This window comes from Myxine glutinosa, chromosome 13, assembly GCF_964187855.1.
Source record: "Myxine glutinosa chromosome 13, kmMyxGlut1.1, whole genome shotgun sequence".
NCBI classification, from domain to species: Eukaryota; Metazoa; Chordata; class Myxini; order Myxiniformes; family Myxinidae; genus Myxine; species Myxine glutinosa.
In genome coordinates, this window is record NC_136273.1 from 104,738,500 (window position 1) to 104,756,640 (window position 18,141).

Genomic DNA, 18,141 nt, shown 5'->3' on the forward strand with positions numbered 1-18,141 from the left:
GGCAGATTTTGATGCGATGTTGATTTTGAGAAATGGATTTGATAAGCTCGAAGCTCCTGGAAATTATCGGATTTGCTCCCAGCATCTGCTACTTTGACCAAATATTGTTCTGCATTCTGAATCACTGCAGAAGTTAGTGGAGCGGTTGTGCCAAATCCTCGCAAGTGGATCTCAGGGTCAGCCTGGAGGGCTGCTTTCTTGGTGCCAATCTTGCTTGTGATATCACACCCTGTGAGGCTGTGTAGTGCTGGAAGGACTGCGCAGAGATCAGGACCCAGCCGTGCATGCAGAATGTGAAGGGGTACATAACGGGTGGTGGTGCCTCTACCTGCCCGTACCCACAGTTCCTTCAGTCCCTCTTGAAGAAAGATTGGCATATAAAACAGCAAGGCAACTATCACATCTGTATCATTGGAGATAACAACGCAGGTTTTGTAACCTGCCTGGAGACAATCAAGGATATGCATGGGTATGCGGAGATCTGCCTCCTCAACTGTGGACTGCAGGTGCCACATGTAATGTTCTGTACTATTGTGAATCTTTATACACTGCCAGTCGTTACAGTCTATGCATAGCTGGCTGAGTATGGTCGGCTGCTAGACTTGCGCACCTCGTCAGGATATGTGAAATCAATGCTACTACCAAAGTGTCTCAAAAAAAATATCTTCACGTCTCTATTGCGAAATTGATGCTCGTCCTCCACAAGTCTATTCAATTGGTCTCTGATTATACTTAGTTCATAGCCATTGCCACTTTTCAGTCCCTCTTCTAACTCAGAAACGATATCACTCCATGCACGCTGCTTGGGGTTCAGCTCTGGTGTATCGCCAGTTGAACGTTGAGCATTCTCAAACTTTTGGATGTATGATGTCATGCACTGTTTGTGATGATACAAGTCAGCTCCAAAAACTGCATGCTCATCCTGGAGGTCACACATTCGACTGCAAATGTCATCCTGGAAGAAGTTTGCTGCTTGTAAAAGTGAAGTAGCACGGTTCGACTCAGATATACGATATTTCGTGAAGTCCCGTTTGTGTGACTTCTTGTTACAAATGATGCAGTTCATTGAGTAGTTGACACTATATGCATCTGTAGGATTTGGAGGTGAACGTACAGCGGAGTGAGCATGAGTGGCAACCCCATGTGGACTGCCAGATTCTTCTGAGGATAGTGATGCTTTCTGTGATTTCCCTCCTTCCTGGATGCGTCTGAGCAGATTCGCATTGGTGTACTTCTTGTAGCACTGGGTGGAAACATGATAGAAGAAGTCACTCTCGGCTGGCATCAACTTTATGCGTTTTGTTACAGAGTCGTTTCGTATGTCACTAGCTTCCCGTATTCGTTTACACCCGTTGGGTGTGCTGATCAGTTTTCCCCACGTTGGCTCTTGACAAATTACACACTTTGTCCGGTCAAAATCACCAACTCCTGTCCCTGAAAGCTGTACAAATTCCATTGCTGATTGTGGATTAGGGCTTGTATTAGGTCTTGTATTAGGGCTTGTCTTCAGAATTTATGTGAAATAAAAGAGAAGTGGATTACAGTGACTTGATTTGTTAAATGAAGATCTTTAAATGTGATTACAGAAAGCAGCAAATCTTCAATTTTGTGATGGACACCATACACTCCTGGCTCTAGAGGGAGTTCGTGGCCATCGCAAAAGTACAAAGTCACCCATTATTTGGGTGATAATAGTTATGGGCGCCACGTTGGATTTATAGGTTACCTGAATATACTCAAGAAGATTTTGCTGGTCTCAGTGAACCACTGTATTATTATACTCTTATCATTGAATTCCTTGGCCTTACATGCATGAGTATAGCCACCAACATCAAGCGTCTATGTGTTTTGATGACTGATATATGGACAACTGCGATTTTGAATGGTGGCCATTTTGAAATTCAAGATGGCTACCGCAAACGAAGGAGCCAATGTAATTGTTATTGGTCTTATTGAGTTCCTTGACTTTGAAAACATAGGTTTAGGCACCAATATCATGTCTCTATGAGTCTCACAGACCAAGATATGGTCAAAAGTAATACTTATGGCAGCCATTTTGAAAAGTGCCCTCTGTAGCAAAATCTATACAGATTTGGGCTTGTCACCCAATTTTTTTTGAAAGGTCTTGGTATATAAAAAAAACACATTTAGAGGCCATTTTTCCCCGCAAAGCTGGGGTTGGCCTTTTTCGGGGACCGTGGTTGTTGTTGTTTTCGTTTCCCTTTTTGAAGCAATGTTTTACGGCCAGATGCCCTTCCTGCTGCCAACCCTTTTTGTCGCCTTTTACGACAAGCAGGGAATTACCAGTGAACTGGTACTCAATTAGCCGACCTCGGAAGGATGACAGGCTGAGTCAACCACCCTGGCGTTAATTCAGCGATCTGACCGCGATTCGAACCCAGGATCCTGGGATCCTAAGCTGGCACCCTAGCCGCTAGCCCAACACCAGGGTATGTACAACAATAAAATCATGGGTGACTTTGTACTTTTGCGATGGCCACGAACTCCCCCCAAGAGCTTACACTAATTGGTATTTTTGTGAATATTAGATTGTTCTTCACGGTTCTGTTTAAATATGTTTAAACTTTCCCCTTCAGTGTTTTATTACAGCACGCTGTTTTTCTTCCTATTTAAAAGGCTCCTTTCAATTTCCTCTTCAACTCATTCCATTTCAAAAAAATATTCAATCTCTTATAATTCTTTCTCACTACATGCTCTAAACTCAACCTCATTCCACCCCTCCTCCATCGTTCTTAAACGGATCGCTAACTTGAAAATCACAACAAACCCAATTTGTTATAAATGTTCATCTTTCATTAATCATCCACTTTCTAAACTCCCCCCTTGCCCCTCCCCTCAAAATCTTCCCCCTTGCCCATCCCCTCCTAAACGCCCCCCTTGCCCCTCCCCTCCTAAACTCTCCCCTTTCCCCTCCCCTCCTAAACTCCCCCCTAACCCCTCCCCTTCAAATCTCCCCCCTTGTCCCTCCCCTCCAAATCTCCCCCCATGCCCCTCCCTTCCTAAACTCCCCCCTTGTGCTTCCCCTCCTAAACTCCCCCCCAACCATCCCTCCCACCTACTTCTCAAAACTGCCTCCTCCCCACTTCATCTCCCTTCTATCTCATACCTCCACCTCCCCCAACCTTCTACTTTCCTCTGCCCCCCTCAAACAACCCCTCACTGTGCCTCATCCCATCACCATCAAACCTTTCGTCCTCCTCATCCTTCCCTTTCTTGTAACTCTTCTGTAATCTCTGACACACTATCAACTGCTCTCACTACCTTCCCCTCTCATCCTTCATCTGACCCTACCCCTCCCCTCCCCTGTCCTGCACCCGATGCTCACCCAATCTTCTCATTAACGGTATGGACCTCAAACATCCGGGGCCTTCGCTCAAACCTGATTGATCTCTCCATTCAGGTTGCTTCTGACAATCCAGACTTGATCTGCTCAACAGAAACTTTCCTCCTTCAAGATGTCTCTGATTCCTTAATATCTCTTCCTGGTTACTCCCTCCTCCGGTATGACAGACCGGAGCATCGTCCTGGTGGTGGGGATGCTATTTTTTATCAAAAACTCTCTTCCTCACTCTCCTTGCACTGCCCTCTCTCCACCCCACCCCCAGGAGTACATCTGGCTACGGCTTCCTCTCCACTCCCACATTTTGTTCATATGTGTTCTGGACCGCCCTCCAAGCAGTGATGACCCCATTTGACCCCATTCCCATTTGGGAATGACCCCAGATGACCCCATTCGCAGTCGGACAACATGGACCAACTTCTATCAACTCATCCAAACTCTCTCTTCCTCATATGTGGCGACTTCAACTGTCATCATGCCAGCTGGCTGGGTGTGGGTTCCTCTATCACCAGCCATGGCACCTCAGCAAAGGATTTCTGCGACTCATTGGGACTGACACAATCTGTCAATTTCCCGACCCGGATCTCAGTCAATGGAGTATCTTCTCTTCTGCACTTGGTTATGACAAACTTCCCTGCAAATGTCTGCTGCTCTTCTTCTGCTCCAATCGGTTCTTCTGATCATGTGCTTGTTGAAGTGGACATCTCTCTGGCCATTCTCAGAGAGCCTCCTCAGCGCGGATAAGTCTGGCATTTCACTCAGGCTGACTGGCACGGTCTGCAAGCAGCCATCAATCACCTGGACTGGTCTCCCATCTCTACTGCCTCTGACATCAATTCTTCCAAAGCAAACTGCTCTCTCTCTCTTGCACAGATTTATCCCATCTCGTTTTCAGTTGTCTTACCCTTCCTCCCGTCCATGGTACACTGAATCTTGTGGTAAGGCAGTTGCCCTGAAGCAACTTGCCTTTGCCTCTTGGAAGGCAAATCCAACTGAAGGCAATCTCAGTTTCTTCCACCAAGCTTGGAACAAGTGTGTGTCTACCCTCAGGAGTGCCAGGAAGCACTATCTCTCCACATTCAAGATTGAACTCTCAAACCTGTCTCCTTCCTCCAAATCCTGGTGGCGTCTGGTCTAATCCGTTTCTGGTGTTTGTTCTCCCTCCATCCCCTCCCTTACCTCAAATGGCTACACAGTCGACACTGCACGTGACAAAGCTGAATGCCTCAACTCTGTGTTTGCCTCAAAATCTTGTGTCCCAAACCCATCTCTCTCTGTTCCCACCTTTCCCAGTCGAACCCGACTGCTCCTGGACTCTGCGTCTTTCTCTCCTGACAAGGTGAATAAGTTTTTGTCAAACCTCGACTCTGATTCTGCAACTGGACCAGAAGCCATCAGCCCACGGGTCCTAAAATCCTGTTCTGCCACTCTATCTCACCCTCTCTCTGTTCTTTTCACTCTCTCTTTTGCTCAAGGTCATCTGCCAGCATCTTTGAAATCAGCAAACGTTACCGCTTTACACAAAAAATGTGCAAAAACAGATCCTTGCAACTACAGACCAATCAGCCTGCTTCCAATTATCAGCAATGTCATGGAATCCATCATTGCTTTGGATATCAAATCCTTCCTCTTCTCCAATGGCTTGATCTCTGATCATCAATTTGGATTCAGACCAGGTCATTCTACTCTGGACATGTTGCTTCTGCTGTCTCAACAATGGATGGAGGTCCTCAATGCCAAACAGGAAATCAGAGCTGTCTCTCTTGACATATCTCGTGCCTTTGATATGGTCTGGCACCCCGCTCTGCTCACCAAACCCTCCTCGTATTGTATCCATGGAAATCTCCTTGCATGGCTGGCGGACTTCCTCTCTAGTCGTAGTCAACGTGTGGCCCTTAATGGGTTTCTCTCATCTCCCCTTTCTTGTTCTGGCTGGAGTTCCCCAAGGTAGTGTTCTGGGCCCTGTGCTATTTCTGGTCTTCATCAATGATCTCTCCGACTCTCTGGAAAATTCTCTCTATCTCTTTGCTGATGACTCCACTATCTGCCGCTCCATTCCTCATCCCACAGATCGGCAGTCTGCAGCCTCCTCACTCTCTGCAGACCTGGACAAAATCACAGATTGGTCAAACAAGTGGAACATGTCTTTCAATCCTGACAAATCTCACACTCTCACTATGTCTCTCCGAAAAGACCGACTGGAAAACCCTCCCATCTACTTTCTCAACAACCCTCTCCTAGAAGTACTGTCGCTCAAGCTTTTGGGTCTCACTATCTGCCATGATCTTTCTTGGGAAAACCACATTTCCAAGCTGGCCTCCAAAGCCAGTCGCCGACTGGGCATCCTCCGTCGTGCGAAGTCCTTCCTTGGCATACCTGAGCTCCTCACCACATACAAGGCTTTCATCCAGAGCTCAATGGAATACTGTTCCCCCCTCTGGGCCGGTGCTCCTGCCTCAAACCTCGCTCGGCTTCACGCTGTTGAAACCAAAGCTTTCAGAATCATTGGAATCTCCTGCGATGAAGCCAACTCCGACGGCCTTTCACTCACTCACCGCAAGCAGGTTGGTGGTCTTTCTGTCTTCTACCGACTCCTCTCCGGCCTTGCTCCCCCAGCTCTCTCTGTGCTCTGTCCCCCTAATATTCCTACAGGTCGCACAAGATCTGCCTGCAACCCTCTTTTTTTTCTTTTTTTCTTTTTTTGTATACAAGATCGAGGCTCGTGAAAGAGCGAACATTAATCACACAGCAGGACAAACCGACACATAAAACATATAACATCGGGAGCGGTAGACAAGATGGGGAGAGAGGGGGAAGGACACAAACACAACATTTGATAGCAGGGACCGAGAGACATGGAGAGATCGAGAGATGTGAGAGAGGGCGAGGGCTTTGTGGGGGGGGGCATGGGAAGGGGGCGGTGGGAGAGGTATAAAACATATGGACACTGCCAGGACTTCCAGGAAAGAAGTTGGAATTTGAAACAAGGTGGATCTGGGGTGAATTAGCGGGGGTAGAAAAGATCAAGGTTTTGGATGGGGGAAGATAAGAGATGGTGGTGAACAGCTGTTTTAAAGACCTGGAGGGAGGAGTGGGATTGAAGGGAGTGAGGGAGTTTGTTCCAGAGGCGGGAGAAAAGAGGAATGAAAGAGTGAAGGTGAGCAGAGAGCCGAGATTTCGGCAGTTTAACCATCAGAGGGTTGCTGGCAGATCTTGTGCGACCTGTAGGAATATTTGGGGGACAGAGCACAGAGAGAGCTGGGGGTGCAAGGCCGGAGAGGAGTCGGTAGAAGACAGAAAGACCACCTACCTGCCTGCGGTGAGTGAGTGAAAGGCCCTCAGAGATAGCTTCATCGCGGGAGATTCCAATAATTCTAAAAGCTTTGGTTTCAACAGCGTGAAGCCGAGCTAGGTGTGAGGCAGGAGCACCGGCCCATAGGGGAGAACAGTATTCCATTGAGCTGCGGATGAAAGCCTTGTATGTGGTGAGGAGCTCAGGTGTGCCGAGGAAGGACTTCGCACGATGGAGGATGCCCAGTCGGCAACTGGCTTTGGAGGCCAGCTTGGAAATGTGGTTTTCCCAAGAAAGATCATGGCAGATAGTGAGACCCAAAAGCTTGAGCGACAGAACTTCTTGGAGAGGATTGTTGAGAAAGTAGATGGGAGGGTTATCCAGTCGATCTTTTCGGAGAGACATAGTAAGAGTGTGAGATTTGTCAGGATTGAAAGACATGTTCCACTTGTTTGACCAGTCTGTGATTTTGTCCAAGTCTTCAGAGAGTGAGGAGGCTGCAGACTGCCGATCTGAGGGAAGAGGAATGGAGCGGCAGAGAGTGGAGTCATCAGCAAAGAGATAGAAAGGATTTTCAAGAGAGTCAGAGAGATCATTGATGAAGACCAGAAAAAGCACGGGGCCCAGAACACTGCCTTGGGGAACTCCAGCCTGAACAGGAAGAGGAGATGAGAGAAACCCATTCAGGGCCACACGTTGATGACTAGAGAGGAAGTCCGCCAGCCATGCGTGGAGATTTCCATGGATACCAAAGGAGGAGAGTTTGGTGAGCAGAGCGGGGTGCCAGGCCGTGTCGAAGGCACGTGATATGTCGAGGGAGACAGCTCTAATTTCCTGTTTGGCATTGAGGACCTCCATCCATTGTTGAGGCAGCAGAAGCAGCATGTCCAGAGTAGAGTGACCTGGTCTGAAACCAAATTGATGATCAGAGATCAAGCCATTGGAGAAGAGGAAAGATTTCATATCCGAAGCAATGATGGATTCCATGACTTTGCTGATAATTGGGAGAAGGCTGATTGGTCTGTAGTTGCTAGGATCTTTTTTTGTGCAAAGTGGTGATGTTGGCTGATTTCCAAGCAGATGGCAGTTGACCTTGAGCAAAAGAGAGGGTGAAGAGAACAGAGAGAGGGTGAGATAGAGCAGAAGAGCAGGATTTTAGGACCCGTGGGCTGATGCCGTCGGGTCCAGTTGCAGAATCAGAGTCGAGGGTTGACAGAAACTTTTCCACCTTGTCAGGAGGAAAGGACACGGAGTCCAGGAGCAGCAGGGTACGACTGGGTATGGTGGGTACAGAGAGGGATGGGTTTGGGACACAAGATTTAGAGGCAAACACAGAGTTGAGGCATTCAGCTTTTTCACGTGCGGAGTCAGCTGTGTAGCCGTTTGAGGTAAGGTAGGGGATGGAGGGGGAACAAACACCAGAAACGGATTTGACCAGATGCCACCAGGATTTGGAAGAGGGAGACAGATAAGAGAGTTCGGTCTTGAGAACGGAGAGATATTGTTTCCTGGCTCTCCTGAGGGTGGACACACACTTGTTTCGGGCTTTGTGAAAGGAAATGAGATTTCCTTCCGTTGGATTTGCTTTCCAGGAGACGAAGGCAAGTTGTTTCTGGGCAACAGCCTCACCACAAGAATCCGTGTACCATGGACGGGAGGAAGGGTATGACAACTGAAGACTAGATGGGATAAATCTGTGCATGAGAGAGAGCAATTTACTTTGGAAGAATTCCCAGGATGAGTTGATGTCAGAGGTGGTAGAGATGGGAGACCAGTCCAGATGATTGATGGCTGCTTGAAGACCGTGCCAGTTGGCCTGAGTGAAATGCCAGACTCGTCGACACTGAGCAGGCTCCCTGAGGATGGTCAGAGAGATGTCCACTTTAACAAGGACATGATCAGATGATCCGATTGGAGCAGAAGAAGAGCAGCAGACATTTTCAGGGAAGTTAGTCATAACCAAGTCCAGAAGAGAAGATGTTCCGTTGACTGAGATCCGGGTCGGGAAATTGACAGATTGTGTCAGTCCCAGTGAGTCGCAGAAGTCCTTTGCTGAGGAGCCATGGCTGGTGATAGAGGTACCCACACCCAGCCAACTGGCATGATGACAGTTGAAATCACCACATATGAGGAAGAGAGAGTTTGGATGAGTAGATAGAAGTTGGTCCATATTATCAGAAATGGAAATGGACTCTTATGGTTAAACTGCCAAAATCTAGGCTCTCTGCTCACCTTCACTCTTTCATTCCCCTTTTTTCCCGTCTCTGGAACAAACTCCCCCACCCACTTCAATCCCACTCCTCCCTCCAGGTCTTTAAAACAGCTGTTCACCACCATCTCTTATCTTCCGCCATTCAAAACCTTGATCTTTTCTACCCCCGCTAATTCACCCCAGATACACTTTTTTTGAAATTCCAACTTCTTTCCTGGAAGTCCTTGCAGTGTTCATATGTTTTATACCTCTCCCACCTCCCCCCAAGCCCCCCTCCCACATTTCTCCCGATGTCCCTGCTCTCAAATGTTGTTTGTGTCCTTCCCCCTCTCTCCACATCTTGTCTGCTGCTCCCATTATTTTTGTGTTTATGTGTCGGTTTGACTTTTTGTGTGATTAATGTTAGCTCTTTCACGAGCCTCGATCTTGTATGCAAAAAACAAGCAAACAAAAAAAAACGTTGTTCTGATGTCAGGCGTGGCATCTGAATTTTCTTGTTGTTTTCCCTGTCAGAGCCCCTAAAGTGACTATAGACAGCAGTAAATGAATGTCTAACTACAAGAACTGAAGGATTTCATTATGAGGGTCATTATTTAAAGGGAAATATCCCTATACAGAACGACTCAAGCATGCCATTGTTGATCAACCAGGTGATTGAAGTGAAGTTCCCGTTACATAATCAGCCATTACAATTGAAGAAACGTGTTTGTAAAGCTGCACATTTCAAAAAATGAAAGTGATAAGTGTATTTTGATGTTCAGTTTATACAAAAGTGCAATGTCCGTTTGTTTGTTTCTTTGTTTCTTTGCATTGTGATCCTACTCCTCTGAGGCCTCAAGGTTAATCGGCACTAAACTTTATAGGATAACATCTTTGACCACCCTACACATAAATAGGGGTTTAAAACAGTTATTTTCTCACAATTCCTAAATTAAAACCATCCGAGCCGCCACCTGTCGCCATGATCTCCGAGGGTCAATATACAAATCTTTTTTTAAGCCCAATATTTTTTTATCAGATCCTCATCCTCACCTCAAGGTGAGTTATTGTTTTGCTCTTGTTTGGGATCATACTGCTTTGAGCTCCCAAGGTTAATCACAACGAAACTTTCTACAGTCAGATTTTTAACCACGATATACCTGAAAATGGGTTTCATACCGTGACGGTGATGAGGTCATTTGGCCCATTATTGTCATGTTGCACTCCTGAATTAATGTATTTGCGAACCCGAGGTAATTTATTTACAACACCTTCACTCCTTTACACACTTTAGACCCTTTCTACCCCTCAGACCACTCTGGACCCTTTACTATCCCTTATACACCATTCTTTCCTTTTGCCACACTTTTTCTTCAACGCCTTTGGTCCGGGTCTCTGTCGGGGTTTGGTCCCCCATCTCGTTGCACAGCCAAAACTTCCTCTCGTGCCGTCTCGGCCAAATTCGTGCCATCTCTGTCTTCACCTACAAGCGAGCACTTTGCTCTCCTCAATCTAATCTCTCTTGCCAATTGTTGCCTTGCCCTAGATGTAATCTCTTGCTCCAGATGTAATCTCTTGCTCCAGATGTAATCTCTTGCCCAAGACCTAGATGTAATCTCTTGCTCTAGATGTTATCTCTTGCTCTAGATGTTATCTCTTGCTCTAGATGTTATCTCTTGATCCAGATGTAATCTCTTGCCCCAGATGTAATCTCTTGCCCGAGACCTAGATGTTATCTCTTGCTCTAGATGTAATCTCTTGCTTTAGATGTTATCTCTTGCTCCAGATGTAATCTCTTGCCCGAGACCTAGATGTAATCTCTTGCTCTAGATGTTATCTCTGGCTCTAGATGTTATCTCTTGCTCTAGATGTAATCTCTTGCTCTAGATGTTATCTCTTGCTCGAGATGTAATCTCTTGCCCGAGACCTAGATGTTATCTCTTGCTCTAGATGTAATCTCTTGCTTTAGATGTTATCTCTTGCTCCAGATGTAATCTCTTGCCCGAGACCTAGATGTAATCTCTTGCTCTAGATGTTATCTCTTGCTCCAGATGTAATCTCTTGCTCCAGATGTAATCTCTTGCCTGAGACCTAGATGTAATCTCTTGCTCCAGATGTTATCTCTTGCTCTAGATGTAATCTCTTGCTCGAGATGTAATCTCTTGCCCTAGATGTAATCTCTTGCCCTAGATGTAATCTCTTGCTCTAGATGTAATATTTTGCCCTAGATGTAATCTCTTGCTCCAGATGTAATCTCTTGCTCTAGATGTAATATTTTGCCCTAGATGTAATCTCTTGCTCCAGATGTAATCTCTTGCCCGAGACCTAGATGTAATCTCTTGCTCTAGATGTAATCTCTTGCCCTAGATGTAATCTCTTGCTCTAGATGTAATATTTTGCCCTAGATGTAATCTCTTGCCATAGATGTAATCTCTTGCTCTAGATGTAATATTTTGCCCTAGATGTCATCTCTTGCTCTAGATGTAATCTCTTGCTCTAGATGTAATATTTTGCCCGAGATGCAATCTCTTGCCATAGATGTAATCTCTTGCCCTATATGTAATCTCTTGCTCCAGATGTAATCTCTTGCTCTAGATGTAATCTCTTGCTCTAGATGTAATCTCCTGCTCTAGATGTTATATATTGCCCTAGGTTTAATCTCTTGCTCTAGATGTAATCTTTTGCTCTAGATGTAATCTTTTGCTCTAGATGTAATCTCTTGCTCTGGATGTAATATTTTTCTCGAGATGTAATATTTTGCTCTAGATGTAATATTTTGCTCTTGATGTAATCTCTTGCTCCAGGTGTAATATCTTGCTCTAGATGTAATCTCTTGCTCTAGATGTAATCTCCTGCTCTAGATGTAATCTCTTGCTCCAGATGTAATCTCTTTTTTTAGATGTAATCTTTTGCCCTAGATGTAATCTTTTGCTCTAGATGTAATCTTTTGCTCTAGATGTAATCTCTTGCCCTAGATGTAATCTCTTGCCATAGATGTAATCTCTTGCTCTAGATGTAATCTCTTGCTCTAGATGTAATCTCTTGCTCTAGATGTAATCTCCTGCTCTAGATGTAATCTCTTGCTCCAGATGTAATCTCTTTTTTTAGATGTAATCTTTTGCCCTAGATGTAATCTCTTGCTCTAGATGTAATCTCTTGCCCTAGATGTAATCTCTTGCCCTAGATGTAATCTCTTGCCCTCGATGTAATCTCTTGCCCGAGATGTAATCTCTTGCCCGAGATGTAATCTCTTGCTCTAGGTGTAATCTCTTGATCTAGATGTAATCTCTTGCTCCAGATGTAATCTCTTGCTCTAGATATAATCTCTTGCTCTTGATGTTATATTTTGCTCTAGATGTAATCTCTTGCCCTAGATGTAATCTCTTGCCCTAGATGTAATCTCTTGATCTAGATGTAATCTCTTGCTCTAGATATAATCTCTTGCTATAGATGTAATCTCTTGCTCCAGATGTAATCTCTTGCCCTAGATGTAATATATTGCTCTAGATGTAATCTCTTGTTCTAGATGTAATCTCTTGCCCTAGATGTAATCTCTTGCCCAAGATGTAATCTCTTGCTCTCGATGTAATCTCTTGCTCTCGATGTAATCTCTTGCTCGAGATGTAATCTCTTGCTCCAGATGTAATCTCTTGCTCTGGATGTAATCTCTTGCTCGAGATGTAATATCTTCCCCGAGATGTAATCTCTTGCTCTAGATGTAATATATTGCCCGAGATTTAATCTCTTGCCCTGGATGTAATCTCTTGCTTGAGATGTAATCTCTTGCTGCAGATGTAATATTTTGCTCCAGATGTAATCTCTTGCCCTAGATGTAATATCTTGCTCTAGATGTAATCTCTTGCTCTAGATGTAATCTCTTGCTCTAGATGTAATCTCTTGCTCTAGATGTAATCTCTTGCTCTAGATATAATCTCTTGCTCTCGATGTAATATCTTTCCCTAGATGTAATCTCTTGTCCTGGATGTAATCTCTTGATCTAGATGTAATCTCTTGCCCTAGATTTAATCTCTTGCTCGAGGTGTAATCTCTTGCTCTCAATGTAATCTCTGGCTCTCGATGTAATATATTGCTCTAGATGTAATCTCTTGCTCTCGGTGTAATCTCTTGCTCCAGATGTAATCTCTTGCTCTAGATGTAATATTTTGCTCGAGATGTAATATTTTGCCCTAGATGTAATCTCTTGCTCTAGATGTAATCTCTGGCTCTTGATGTAATATCTTGCTCTAGATGTAATCTCTTGCTCTAGGTGTAATCTCTTGCTCCAGATGTAATCTCTTGCTCTCGATGTAATATTTTGCTCTAGATGTAATATTTTGCCCTAGATGTAATCTCTTGCTCTAGATGTAATCTCTTCCTCTCGATGTAATCTCTTGCTCTAGATGTAATCTCTTGCTCTAGATGTAATATTTTGCTCTAGATGTAATCTCTTGCCCTAGATGTAATCTCTTGCCCTAGAAGTAATCTCTTGCCCTCGATGTAATCTCTTGCTCTAGATGTAATATTTTGCTCTAGATGTAATATTTTGCCCTAGATGTAATCTCTTGCCCTAGATGTAATCTCTTGCCCTAGAAGTAATCTCTTGCTCGAGATGTAATCTCTTGCTCTAGATGTAATATCTTGCCCTTGATTTAATCTCTTGCCCTAGATTTAATCTCTTGTCCTAGATTTAATCTCCTACCCTAGATGTAATCTCTTGCTCTAGCTGTAATCTCTTGCCTTAGATGTAATCTCTTGCCCTAGATGTAATCTCTTGCTCTAGATGTAATCTCTTGCTCTAGATGTAATATCTTGCTCTAGATGTAATCTCTTGCCCTAGATATAATCTCTTGCCCTGGATGTAATCTCTTGCTCTCGATGTAATCTCTTGCTCTCGATGTAATCTCTTGCCCTATATGTAATATCTTCCTCTAGATGTATTCTCTTGCTCTGGATGTAATCTCTTGGTCTAGATGTAATATTTTGCCCTGGATGTAATATATTGCCCTAGATGTAATCTCTTGCTCTCGATGTAATCTCCTGCCCGAGATGTAATCTCTTGCTCTAGATGTAATATCTTGCTCTCGATGTAATCTCTTGCCCTAGATGTAATCTCTTGCTCTAGGTGTAATCTCTTGCCCGAGATTTAATCTCTTGCTCTCGATGGAATCTCTTGCTCTAGATGTAATCTCTTGCTCTAGTTGTAATCTCTTGCTCTAGCTGTAATCTCTTGCTCTAGCTGTAATCTCTTGCCCTAGATATAATCTCTTGCCCTGGATGTAATCTCTTGCTCTAGATGTAATATATTGCCCGAGATTTAATCTCTTGCCCTGGATGTAATCTCTTGCTTGAGATGTAATCTCTTGCTGCAGATGTAATATTTTGCTCCAGATGTAATCTCTTGCCCTAGATGTAATATATTGCCCTAGATGTAATCTCTTGCTCAAGATGTAATCTCTTGCTCTCGATGTAATATCTTTCCCTAGATGTAATCTCTTGTCCTGGATGTAATCTCTAGATCTAGATGTAATCTCTTGCCCTAGATTTAATCTCTTGCTCGAGATGTAATCTCTTGCTCTCAATGTAATCTCTTGCTCTCGATGTAATATCTTGCTCTAGATGTAATCTCTTGCTCAAGGTGTAATCTCTTGCTCCAGATGTAATCTCTTGCTCTAGATGTAATATTTTGCTCTAGATGTAATCTCTTGCCCTAGATGTAATCTCTTGCCCTATAAGTAATCTCTTGCCCTCGATGTAATCTCTTGCTCTAGATGTAATCTCTTGCTCTAGATGTAATCTCTTGCCCTAGATGTAATCTGTTGCCCTAGATGTAATCTCTTGCCCTAGATGTAATGTCTTGCTCTAGATGTAATCTCTTGCTCTAGATGTAATATCTTGCTCGAGATGTAATCTCTTGCCCTTGATATAATCTCTTGCCCTGGATGTAATCTCTTGCTCTTGGTGTAATATTTTGCCCTGGATGTAATCTCTTGCTCTAGATGTAATCTCTTGCCCCAGATGTAATATCTTCTATTCTATCTTTATGGAGATATCGTTTTCTCCTTTGGAGTATTGTCTTTGATGGTGGTGAGACAGTTAGCACCGTCTCAGCTTCTTGCTTTGGTGCATAATCATGTCTCTTCGCAAGGTGATGCTTTTCCTCGCTTGAGAAGGTGCAGTCCTTATTATTTACAGCACACTTTCCTGCTGCTCAGAGTGGCCGCACAGATATAGGATTCCCCCCTATAAGAGGCCTGTGACTCTTTTCTTGAGATATTTTTTATTCTTTTTATCAACACAAGATGTTCCAACGTTTCCTTGTGCCCCGTCTTCATCACCTCCTCTCGTTCTACTAATAGGCCCCACCCTCCTCCCCCTCTGAGCCACTGTACAGCTCACGCACGAGTCTGGACCCAAGAGCAAGAGTGTGTTGAATCATGCTGACAAAATCGTCAATTTTCATCCAAGAGACCTGAAATTTTAAGAATTTGTATTTTGGGTCACACATTCGGATCATCAATGAAAAGGCAGAAGCTGAGTGAACCGATCACAACAGTTTATTGAGTTGACATAACACTGTGTACCTTAATTTACACGAATCTGTTTACTGAGTTTATATTGCACTCTTTACCGAGTGTACACTACACCGTTTATTGTCCCCTGTCGCACCGCGGAGCGAAAGGGGGACTATGGTTTTCCCCTCCGCCCGTGTGTCCGTCCGCGCGTGCGTTCGTGCGTGCGTGCGTAAGCGAAGGACCGAATTCTAATTTGGTGTGTGGGTGCAACCCACGTCAAAATCCAAGATGGCCGCCGCCATGTATGTCTGACGCCATGTATGTCTGAACCTTGTGAGCGGAATATCTTGAAAAATAAGCGAAGTACCAACTTCTAATCTGGTGTGTGGGTGTATCTAGGCATAAGGAGAGAACGCTATTGAAAATTGGGTCGCCACGTCAAAATCCAAGATGGCCGCCGCCATGTATGTCTGAACCTTGTGAGTGGAATATCTTGAAAAACAACCATTCTGAATATTGCGCTGCAATACATGTCCCCTACCGGCAGTCTGTCGTCCGGAAAACTGTGTGAATTATATAATTACCAACTCACGGTCTGAGGTAACTCGGCTAAAAATTATCCGATTTGCACAAAATAAAGTTCATGAATGGTTGCACAGACCCCTACTTCTCACTAAAAGGGGAAAAAAGAATGTAAATCGGAGTTAAAATAAATAAGCCCGCAAGGTCGCTCCGTGGAGCAGCCTGCACGTATTGCGCTGTGTTTAATTATATAATTACCAACTCACGGTCTGAGGTAACTCAGCTAAAGATGAATGGTTGCACAGACCCCTACTTCTCACTAAAAGTGAAAACAGAATGTAAATTGGAGTTAAAACAAGGAATATTAACAGCTTTGACTTACCGCACTCCAAATTATAGTCCGGAAAACTGTTTGGTAAATTACCAAAGTTCAAAGTGCCTTAACTTTGTCAAAAATGATCTAAACGTCGTGAAGTTCGAACTTGATCTGTAACTTATCATGAGGAAACCACGTACCAAGTTTGAAATCATTAGCATTAAGAGTTTAGAAAAAAAGTCCGGAAAACTGTTCTTTGCATGACGGACTGACGGACTGACAGACGGAGGGACGGCGTGCAAACCTATAGTCCCCTCCGGTGTACACCGGTAGGGGACTAATAAACGAACTACTAACTTCTAATCTGGTGTGTGGGTTTATCTACGCATAAGGGAGAACGCTATTGAAAATTGGGTCGCCACGTCAAAATCCAAGATGGCCGCCTTGCGTCTTCCACTTTGTCAACTCACATCACTTCACCGACGGGGGACCTAGGCATCATGCTTGTTGAGTTTACATTACATAATTTACAGCATGATTTGTGGGTAAAAAGAGCACGTTTTGTGGGTAAAAACAGCATGATTTGTGCGTTAAAAACAGCATGATTTGTGGGTAAAAACAGCATGATTTGTGGGTAAAAACAGCATGACTTGTGGGTTAAAAACAACATGATTTGTGGGTAAAACAGCAGGATTTGTGGGTAAAAACAACATGATTTGTGAGTACAACAGCATGATTTGTTGGTAAAAACAGCATGATTTTTGGGTAAAAACAACCATTTGTGGGTAAAAACAACATCATTTGTGGGTAAAAACAGCATGATTTGAGAGTAAAAGAGCCAAGGAAGATTTGTGGGTAAAACAGCATGTTTTCTGGGTAAAACAACATGATTTGTGGGTAAAAGCAGCATGATTTCTGGGTAAAAACAGCATGATTTGTGGGTAAAAAGATTATCATAGAATGATGATTACACTCATCGTTTTATTTCATATTTCCTTCCACCACTCATTCCTTAAGTTACAACCCAAGTGAAACAGAGATGCAAAAAGATGCAGGAATGACCATATTGGACGTCACGGCTCTGAGTGGATTCACACCAAACATCGATGATCTGGACAAGGTCTGAGGCATAGGGATAGGGTTTGTGTTTTTTTGTTGTTGTTGTTTTGCATACAGAATCGAGCCTCGTGTAAGAGCGAACACATTAAACATGAAAACATGCACAGACACATAAAACATACAATGAAGGGAGCGGGAGGCAAGAGGGGGAGTGAGAGGGAAGCACAAGGACAACAACAGGAGAGAACAGAGACGTCGGTAGATCTAAGAAGTTGGGGATTGAAAGAGGCGGATTTGTGGTGTTTTTAGGGGTTTTTGGGGGTTTTATGGAGTAAGGGGGTTTGAAGAGAGTGTGGGAGATTGTTCCAGAGGTGGGAGAAAGGAGGAATGAAGGAGTGAAGGTGAGAAGAGAAGGTGGCTACACAGCTGACTCCGCACATGAAAAAGCTGAATGCCTCAACTCTGTGTTTGCCTCTAAATCTTGTGTCCCAAACCCATCCCTCTCTGTACCCACCATACCCAGTCGTACCCAGCTGCTCCTGGACTCCGTGTCCTTTCCTCCTGACAAGGTGGAAAAGTTTCTGTCAACCCTCGACTCTGATTCTGCAACTGGACCTGACGGCATCAGCCCACGGGTCCTAAAATCCTGTTCTTCCGATCTTTCACTCCCTCTCTCTGTTCTCTTCACCCTCTCTTTTGCTCAAGGTCAACTGCCATCTGCTTGGAAATCAGCCAACATCACCGCTTTGCACAAAAAAGGTGCAAAAACAGATCCTAGCAACTACAGACCAATCAGCCTTCTCCCAATTATCAGCAAAGTCATGGAATCCATCATTGCTTCGGATATGAAATCTTTCCTCTTCTCCAAAGGCTTGATCTCTGATCATC

The 18,141-nt window shown here is 44.3% G+C and overlaps 1 protein-coding gene across 1 annotated transcript in view; it reads left to right on the plus strand.

Annotated features, from left to right (window-relative positions):
- LOC137439162 (complement C3) overlaps window positions 1-18,141 on the plus strand; it is a 421,636-nt gene that overhangs the window by 336,422 nt on the left and 67,073 nt on the right. Inside the window, exon 35 of the mRNA XM_068134902.2 lies at window positions 17,212-17,314. Within this exon, the coding sequence (XP_067991003.2) occupies window positions 17,212-17,314 (103 nt within the window). The remainder of the gene's footprint in view (window positions 1-17,211; window positions 17,315-18,141) is intronic.